The 10,297-nt window shown below is 47.8% G+C and overlaps 1 protein-coding gene across 1 annotated transcript in view; it reads left to right on the top strand.

The window, feature by feature from the left end:
- Nucleotides 1-10,297, top strand: part of mpp7a (MAGUK p55 scaffold protein 7a) — a 160,535-nt gene that overhangs the window by 132,513 nt on the left and 17,725 nt on the right. Inside the window, exon 13 of the mRNA XM_080417489.1 lies at nucleotides 4,369-4,539. Coding sequence (XP_080273615.1) covers nucleotides 4,369-4,539 — 171 coding nt within the window. The remainder of the gene's footprint in view (nucleotides 1-4,368; nucleotides 4,540-10,297) is intronic.

The following is a 10,297-nucleotide window of genomic DNA, read 5'->3' on the forward strand; positions in this document are numbered from 1 at the left end:
CGTCCCACGCAGCCTCCTACCATGTGCCATATGTACCATCCCAGCCTGAAAAAGAATCACACAAGCATGCATGCCATGCACTACACATACGGGTACACACACGGTATTGTAATGGGCATACGTAATGAGCCCAAGAGAACCGGTAATGCTTCCCACATTCAGCACCCGAAAACGGGGCTAAGTGTTGCAGCGTTAAACCACACAGCGCACACCGTGCAACGTTGGGGCCCTGAGAGCGTAATGCTCACTTAATCTCCAGCTGCCAAGGCCGGCTCGCTTAATTCCAGAGATGCCGTCTCCATTAGTTCTGAAGACGGAGAGAGAGAGAGGGGGAGGGGTGGTGGGTCCCCCTGGGACAGCCCAAGATGGTACTGGAGCTGTCAGCAGAAGTCTCCTGTCGTTAGAGCAACCGCACCTCAGACGGAGGGGTGCACTGCACACACGGGGGGGGGGGGGCACAACAGGTGGTTTTGTTATGGGCCTCTTTACCTCTGTGCTTCACCACAAAAACCTCCCCCTCTCTCCCTCTCTCTCTCTCTCACTCACTCTCTCCATTTCCCACCCCAAAGATGGAGGTTTGATTGGGAGGGAAAATGGCAGTCATTCTTTATTCTCTTCTCCCTGTCATCTCACCGAGCGCCTACGCTCGGCGTCTGGAAGACATGACCCCTTCTCTGCATTGTTCTCAGGCATCTCCGCTTTCAGACGCCCAGTCGGCAGATGCGTGTCTTGAATCTGTGTATTTTCTCAAGAGGCATCTGTTATATTTTATGTACGTTTGTGTTTTGTTTTTTTCCTTTTTTCTTGGTCACATTTCTTGCATCATTTCTTTTACAGGCGTGGTAGTAGCGTTTCGCAGGATGTGAGTCCAAGAGGAGGGCAGTTAGAAATTCACAGTTTGTGGAGGCCTCCGGGTGCTTTCTTTGCACACATGCTGAATTTCCTACGTGGCTGTAAGATATTATCACACTGGAAAATGGGCAGGAGCATTAGCAAATTGCAGGCAAATGTGTGTGTTTGTGTGAGTGTGTTTGTGCATATGTACGTATGTATGTACGGTATGTATGCATGTAGGCATGCATGTGTGTAGTGACAGATTGTGTATTTTGTACTACACTGTGTTTGATATACAGTACCCTTGATCTTTTTTTCCATGTCTCTTACTTGTACAAGTATGTTCAACGTTGTGTGTGTGTGTGTGTGTGTGTGTGTGTGTGTGTGTGTGTGTGTTTATGTGTATCTGTGCGCACGCGTGTGTGTGTGTTTGTGTTTGTGTTTCAGTATGTGTGTGAGAGACTACAAATAGAGTTATGTGCGTGTTTGTATATTCAGTGGCAATGGTGGCAATTACCCAGTCACGGTGCAGTGCACAACATTAGAGGGTACGTGTGTGTGCGACCTCAGCAAGGAAACTTCTAACTTCAGGTCCCAAAGTACACAACACCCCTCCACACTATGACACCTCAGAAGCCATGCCACTGGCCGGCTCCCTGGCGAGGGACACTCTCAAATTAGAACTGTGGTCAATAAACCTGATTTGACCTGTCACGCTGTTAGCTAGAGGTATTAGCATTCGAGGTCCCTGCACCACATGCATATCTAGCGTTCCTTTTCCACCAGCAGCTCTCGTGCCAGGCTAGATATATCGGAAAACCTGGTCTCTCCGGCAAGGCTGTGCACACATGCTGCTGTTCCAGCATAGCTGAGGCTTTCATGACAAGCACACGCACGCACACACACACACACACACACTCACACTCACACACACACACACACACACACACACACAAAAACTGTTAGAATGAAGTCTGTTTCATTCCTTAATTCTGGATCGAATTAATTTCCATCCCCCTGGTCTAATTCACCCTCCATCAGTAATGGAGATGAGGTGATGGTGTGATGGTGGGGGGGTTTACGATGAAGACAGGTTTGGGGGGGGTGGTGCTGGTGGGGGGTGGACTCTGCTCACTGTTCCATGAGGATTTGATTTATTTACCCATGGGCAGAGGGAAGAGGAGGAGAACTCTCAACGTTATTTGGATGGAGCTGTCCACACGGGTTTAAGTGATTATGAAGGGCTCCGGATTACCACGGCCCCTGTCAGCCGGGGGAACGCCGATTTGTATTGACTGGCGGTGTAATGAAACGCCGTGCACCTGCCTCCCCCCAAGGAAAACAACACATCCCCCTCCTCCGCACAAAGGACAGAGCCAATGAAACTCTGGCACCTCACGCTCCAAGACCGCTCCGAAAATCGAATGGAACAACCCGCACCCTGATGGCTAATAGCTAACGCCGCTATAGCGCTTCGTATAATTTGATGAATGGCAGTCGAACCCGTGCCGTTGGTTGAAGTTTCTACTCGCACGGGCTTTTGTGGGGAGTATTAATCCTGAATGTGAAAACATTCAAATTATACCCAAATTAGTTTTTTTTTCGAATGATGTCAACCTTTGATGGCATTGATTACAGCGTGTGGTGTATTTCTGTGCCATTCCGGGAGGGCAGCTTGCAGCCAAAGCGTGTATGTTTTCCACTGTGTGGCAGAGGGTAATACTCCCTGGGTGGGGGCTAGGCCGGAGCAGGGGGAGGGGGGCGAGGGTGCTGAATGAGTAGATTCACCGCAGCAGAAATGGCACAGACAACCTAAGCCACAACTTACCCACAATGGAACAAAGTCTGCCCTAAATGTTCAATGTAACACAATATCCAGCGCTTGGGCACGTGTGTGCTTGTGTATTATGGGTAAGGGGAGGACGCACACATGCTGGCCTGACCATTGCACACAAAGAAAATAATACAAACACACACTACACACACACACACACACCGAGACACCCACATGTTCAGTACATGCATATATGTTATTATTCTCTCCGCCGATGACTTACAGTGTGTTTCATTTGTGACTCAGCATACTTAAGGTCCATATTACTGCATCCATTTATGAAGTGACGGCTTGGAAAAGAACGGGCTGAGAAGAACGCACATCTGCATGGCCCCAGTAGTTTGAATGTTGTGGAACATATTAAGAGACCGTGGGGGTCGGGGTGTCTCACTCCATAATTTCCATGCTGCCTTAATCTTGTTTGGACATCTTGCATCATATTCCTGAGTTTGTTGATCACCATTAAAAGGAGAAATGGAAAGCAGCAATGCGTAGACAGAAGATGAGCTGTGGCCCTGTTACAGACGTTGGATGTTGGATGTATTCTGTGTTTTGGAGATTTGCTGCATTTAGCCAGCATCTGTCGCGAATATGAAACGGTGCTCTTCAAAAATTAGGGCTAAATTTCTCATTTTGATGCCGCTGTAGATCATCAGATCCAGCCACACTCCACCAGATCGGCATGCCAGGAGGCCTTTGCGACGGTGTTCCGAGGACACGACACCGCACGATAAACCAATCAGATGTGACAGCTGTCGTAAAAGCAAGCCTCGTCACCGAGCGAGCATTACCCCGCGGCCAGCCAAAGCACATAATCGTGTTCTAAAGCAGCCACACACACAGCCACACACATAAATGCTTCGCCACTGTCTAAAAAAGCACAACCTGAACTAATGGGAAATTGCTGCTGGACGGTTATGTCAAGTGGACAACCATGAAGCAACTGGCAGTAAATCCACATAGCAGAGAATTACACCCAGAAATGGTCCCAGCTTCTCCGCATCTTAGTGTGACCTCGTAGTGAAGAGCGGGCGGGAGAGGCCGCCGCCTGTCAAACGCTCCAGACGAGCCCGAAAAAACCAAGAGGATGAGTCACTCGTACTTTGTCGGAAAACGGCACAACATAGCATAAGCTGCAACTGGCGAGAAAATGTATGAGGATGTAGCCATAACATTCTTTATAGCGTCGTGCAGATATTAAAGCACTGGGGGGGAAAAGCGCTTTACGGCCTTAAAGACATCATTTAGAAGCTATGTAGAAGAGGAGAAATGTAAATGTGTTACCGGGGGAGAATGTGAATAAACTGTTTGAATGTGAGATCCAGGGAAACCGCTTGGCCATGCATTACGCTGTAGCTCCTTCACCTACAGCAGAGATCTTTGTCATGAAGCTGAGCTACACAATAATAAGTATGAGGTATTGGACATTTTTGTAGGCCTTTGGCCTGCTCGCCAAGATGCTGAACTGATCATAAATTAAAGTGCACAGCTGCAGGCGTATGAGTACTGTACATGCACCACTGTTCAAATGTATCTCTGGAAAGACAAATGTGCAAACAAAGGTACACACCTCCATGCGCATACATACATTGTAAGAATAACCTGGTTAACACTTTCTTCATACTCTCTCTCTCTCTTTCTCTTTCTCCTTCTCTCTCTCTCTCTCTCTCTCTCTCTCTCTCTCTCTCTTCCCCCTCCAGCTGGGTTCAGGAGAAGCTTCCGCCTCAGCCGGAGAGACAAGAAAACCAACAAGTCCATGTACGAGTGTAAGAAGAGTGATATGTACGACACGGCAGATGTGCCCACATACGAGGAAGTCACCCCGTACCGCAGGCAGAATGGAGCTAAACACAGACTGGTTGTCCTAGCCGGTGAGTAGCTCTGTGTGTGTGTGTGTGTGTGTGTGTGTTACCCGCAAATGACGGAGACAGATGGATAGAGGTGGGCGACCGGCCGTTAAGCTCAGCCACTGTACTTGTGTTTTTTTTAAAGCCACCGTTTTCAACGTTTTAATAACCGTGCTTACCTCACACTGCGCTAAATGTGGTGGTCCTAGTATAGTGCGCACACACAAACACACCACATTGTGTGTCGTGGGGGGCGACAGACCTGGCGCTCTTCAATTTGGCGTGGCAGAGGCCATAGATTTCAATTGTGTCCCAGCGTGGTGACACTCGGAATGGATGTCTGACTCACCGCTCCAGCGTTTCCCAGGTGGCGTCAACCTCCAGAAATGAGCTCCCGCTGCGGGAGCTCGCCTGCATGCCCCTTAACTTTTAAGCACACAGTGGAAATGGTGCCGCAGGCCGCGTATTAATCAGTCACGTTCGATGCTTTCATTTACAGCCACCTCAATGGTCTCAATGTCCTTTCGATCTCTCTCTATATGCTTTTTTTTCAAAGCCGCCAGAATTGTTAACACTTGACTTGGGGAAGCGGGTGTTACAAAGCCCTCCAAAGAGCTTTATAAGCTGCCAAGGTCTTGAAATGAATTTAGCGGTTTCTCGTTCTGTATTTGTGGTTGAAAGACGAGTGTTGCCAATGGGTGGTGGAACAATATGTTAAGCCAGGTGCAACGGTAAAGACCTAAATCATTTTGGGGGGGGGGGACCAAATCCTACCATCAGATAATTCAACTTTTTCCACATTGTATGTGTGTGTTTGTGTGCGTTTTGTTTTCTTTCATTCTTTCAGGCTAGTTATTTGTATCGGGGGAAATCATTTTGGGGGGAATGTCACAAAAACGAGTGGAACAAAAAGCATTCCATACATTTTCTAGGATTCCAGGAGTTTTTTCCATTTATCAAGGAATTAGATTTTCTCTGGGAATGACAACTCACAACTCTGTTTTCCAGGCTTCCGCTCTTCATGAACGCTGCAGATGCCGCTGACAGCTGTTTGAAACAGCCGTGAATTTTAGCTCAACGTGAACGCTTTTGACAACGAAGGCTAGAGCACGCTCCTTTTTTTTCCCTTTTTTTTAAACTCTCTCTCCCTTTCTGTCTGTCTCTCTCTCTCTCTGTTTCTCTCTGTTTCTCTCTGTTTCTCTCTGTCTCTCTCTCTCTCTCTTCTGACTCTCCTGAGTTGTGTTGCCGGGGTATTTCTTGGCACAATCGGCAGAGGCCTTGGTCTCGCGGAGCATGGACTCCATCAGGCGCGTTGCTAATTAGCGAGCCCATTTCCCTGCCAGCGCGTCACAGCCTCATGCCGAGGATGCTGACCCTTCCCCCCGTCACGCTAATGTAAATATTTTCAATTAACTTCCACAATTTGGGCGACAACCCACGGGCAATTTCACACCTAACGAAGCAGCAGCCCAGAGAGAGGGTCTGCTTTATGTTTCTCCATTTCAGTACACCCCCCCCCCCTTTTTTCTCTACTCGACAAGTTTCCTTTTTTTCTCATCAGGCATTGTTGCTCTCCATCTCTCGTTTGCTGCTGCACTCTTATTATCTCCCTGTTTCTGTCTCTGCCTCTCCACACAGCACATTTTTACACCCTCAGTTAAACGCTTAAGCCCTATATACTTAATCGTACACTGAATAGCTAAAATATCCATTGTACAAGCTCACAGTGCCTAGTGATGAAAATTAAATGTTTTGCAGGCCTACTCGGGTCCCACCTGGTTATGCATTTACCGTATATGGAGATTTCTGTCTATCTGTGTCCCTTTTATGCCCACATGGAGTTTGATTGAAACCTTTATTTATTCTCGAAAAGAGCATTGAGGTTTACCCTCATTTGCACATTTACCTCATTTACCCTCATTTGAACGGAGTTCCGTGTGAGGCATGCCCTATATCAGGGGTTCTCAAACTTTGGCGACCCCCCCCCCCCTAACGCTACGATATCAATAAAAGTGGTTTCTTAACCACTTAAACCCCATATGGGTAGTCGGAGTCCCTCAGGGCTCAATGCTAATGTATTTTCAGTTTTCTATTATAGTGGGGAAAGCTTTCGCTGTAAATAGCAGATCGACAAGCTCACAATGCAACACAACAATATGGATGCTGGGGTTTAAGTGGTTAATCCAGCTCTCGATTTGATCTTTGGCCACCAACCGTGGCGTTTTTTTCTCCAGTTGTGACAGCTGTTGGTAACTGTTCTGGTTGTCTGTCTGTGAGAATTATCTCCCCGCACGTTAACGTTACATCACAATCTAAATGTAACTCCGCCACGGTACAGATGGAACCAAATGGACCCCGTGGTCCATGTATTTGTACCCTCTCGCTCTCAGAGTAACAAAAACACCCACAATGGCTCTCCCACCCGTTCATATTGAACATAATTCCTAAGTAAATAGTTTTTGAACAGCTAAATCAGTTTGTGTGTTTTCTTGTGTTGCTGGTTGTGCTTCTCTGTTGGTGTTGGAGGCGGAGCTGTGTGTGTATGAGGAGTCACGTGACCGTACTCTCTTCATGTTGGTCGCAACGACCTCACTTTTTTCCCATTTATTTTTTTACCGTTTCTTGATAAAAATGCGTGACCCCGACGGCACCTTCCTGCGACCCCACTTTGGGTCGCGACCCATAGTTTGAGAACCGCTGCCCTATGTGGTAACCTCCCTGAGCTTGTGATATCACAGAGCGATGTCAGAGCGTGACCAGCAAGTTTTATATAACTGTCTGCGCATTGTCTGGGCATGTTACGTTTTGACGCCCACCGTCCATCTCCATATATAGGCATATTATGTTTGTGACAAGGCAAGTTTAATATAGGATTTTCACCTATAATGACATGCGCAAAATAGGGTTGAAAAGGTTGAAAGTGGTAAAAGTATCACTCATGACTTTACAGTGTATCTCACAGTGTATCGCATTAATTTAATCGCGTGATGGTCCAGAAGAGAGGAGGGAAATAGGCATGCACTGTAGGTCCTCCAAACAGGACCCAGGCTCCTGTGCTTTCCTTGGCCTTGGCTCCACTCTCTTTCCACTTTGCTCGAACGCAACACATTCCTCTCATTGTTTTTATATCAAGACGTCCCCCAAAGCATTTTTGGGAATCCCTGAAGGCTTTTTTGCTCAATAATGCAGACTCACAGGTCGACCATAATCACTAATGAGTGACCTGACGGCAATCGCCCACACTTTGAACGGAGCCCGATGTCTCCAGATATTCAGTTTCAAACACAAATCAAGATGCTTATCTGTTTTTGTACATTTTATAATCGGACAGCCAACCAAAATATATTTTAACATGTGTGCAGCTTTTTCTTTTTTCCCAAACCGCTGATGTTTTTTGAAGGAAATCTGATTATTCGATTGGACGGAAAGATCTGTCGATGTCCGCGTTTTTCGTTTTGCTGTAGCATGAGGTCAGTTGTGTTTCACGGTAACCTGACACACACGGTACAGGGTTTTTGACGGATTCAAGTTGTTAGTTCGGGGTGAGGCCTAACCCACGTCTACATCAGTTCCTCCATCGCTTAGTAAGCCAAAATAGTTTTACAAGGCCTCCAAAACTTTATTGGCTGCATTAAAAATAAATAAACCATGTTTCTTTTTTTCCTATTGAAAACTTCCCATTCATATAGTGCATATGAATCATTTTGTGATTGTATCCATAACAATGTGAAGGTAGCCCCCGCCAGTGCCCTTTGTATAACTTTATTATGCTTCCAGCTCCAGATTTATGCTTAGCTGCGTGCAGGCGTCATGCACTGAAAATAGCAGATCTACAAGCTGTTGCGAGCTTGTAAATCCGCTATTTTCGGTGCGCAACCCAAATATAGATCAGGTTAAGTGTGAGGCAGGCAGGCAGGTAGTCAGGCAGGCAGGGTTGTGGCTCGGTCAAGCAGGCCAACCTCCAGCCCAGCGTTGTGGGAGGCTTGTGGGGGCTTGGATCAGGGCCTTGCCAGGGCCCGGCCTCGGCCTCTCAGCGCTAACTGTATGTGATGTGCTCCGCATTTGGCCTGGAAGTTATTAAGCTCGCAATATTAAAGGCTGCTTCTCTAATGAGTGCGGTAATGAAGTCTGACACTTTTACTGGCACAGCAACCTGCGGGGCCAGGAGCACCCCAGGCCTCGCCTCCGAAGGAAACAGAGAGGGAGGGAGAGAGAGAGAGAGAGAGGGAAGAGAGAAGAGAACACACACAAACACAACATAAGCAGTCTAGTCAGAGACAGTTGCGGCGAAATATGTAGTTTTTTGTTTTTTATTGTGGCGGCTAATTTTATTAGCCTGCCATTGTGTCCAGGGCTGCATTGTTTAAAACAAACAATGCACAAAGCGGGTGCCTGTTTGAGGTCAGACGATGGACCCAGACCACAGTGGGCTGCCTCTGTCTTTAAAAAGACCACGGTGGGCCTACTGGGCTGCTTTGGCAGTCAATGGTGTGGTTCGAGAATGGGCTTTTCAGGCCCGCCCCCCTGTTGCCATACGTTATGGTTAATGAAACTGGCCTACAAGGCAGTGATATACAAGGTGAAAACTGCTTAATGAGATAGCACAAGTGGGGCTGTTGGTCATATCACAGCAGGCACTGATCACTCTGCCGATCTCCCGTGAAAGCGAACATCTGTCGAAAAGGACCGCGCTCTGTGTTTGTGTGTGTGTGTGTGCGTGTGTTGAGGCCCACAGGGCTGACCGTCTGTCGGCACCACTGAGATCGGGCTCATAAAAAGAGCCAGTATCACCACGCTCTGCCTCCCCCAACACCTACATCAACACCGCCCCGTGGCCTCGTTCAAACAACCCCCGTCGCATTCCTCTCGCTCGCCCCGAAACAAATTCGAAATGAACTCCTCGTTTCCTCGTCTTAATAAATCACACGGGCCCTCAACCCCCGGGCTTCTCTCTCTTTGACTTCTCTTTTATTTTTTTCACTCTCTCTCTCTCTCTTCATCCCCAAAACGTTCTCTCTCTCATTCTCTCTCTCCGGGGCTAAGATTGATTGCTGTCTTCGCTTGGACCCCGTGCTTGTTTATGCGAGACGGTAACCACAGAACGCCTCACGCCGTTGGCCCAAAAAGGGTCGGGGGTATTTTTATGTCTCTCTCTCTCTCTCTCTCTCTCTCTCTCTGTTTGAATGCGTAGCGGAGTGAACGTGTGGAGGAAACAGCTTTTATCACTTACAGCACTCTCACAATAGGTCTCGAAACCATGTGTGTTTGGGTGCAAAAAGGAAAAAGGGAGTTTGGGGTGTGAAATTGTCTGCGTGTGTGTGCGCAAGGGCCGAGAAAGATCTCTCATCTGTGGAGAGGCCTGAGATTGTTCTTAAAAGAGCCTCGATGTCCACACCTATTTATCAGGCGTGTAGATCGCTGCAGAGCTTCCTGGTTTGGGCCCAGATGAAATGCAGGGGAACGAGAACAGAAAGCCCTCCTCGCTTTCTCTCAGCACAGAGCTTGTCGCTCTGAGCTCGTCCACCATCACCCCCTCTCTTACTCTCGCTCTGTTTCCACCTCGTCCGCATCACAGAGTGAACTCATTGTCCATTTGTTTTAGAGCGGCAACCTGCTAAACACATTTGCCTGCTGAAATGAATTTCCAACCGGGCCCTGATGCGATCCGAGTGGCTGCCCAGAACGCCAGGCATGTGAGGAATCTGGATCCTGGATCAAGTCTCTGTCCCCTTTTTCATGCGCGCGTGAAGACGAGGGAGGCTGCTGTGAAGTGCAGGGCGCA

The sequence above is a fragment of the Gymnoscopelus braueri genome (assembly GCF_963280865.1).
Source record: "Gymnoscopelus braueri genome assembly, chromosome: 21".
In the NCBI taxonomy this organism is placed as follows: Eukaryota; Metazoa; Chordata; class Actinopteri; order Myctophiformes; family Myctophidae; genus Gymnoscopelus; species Gymnoscopelus braueri.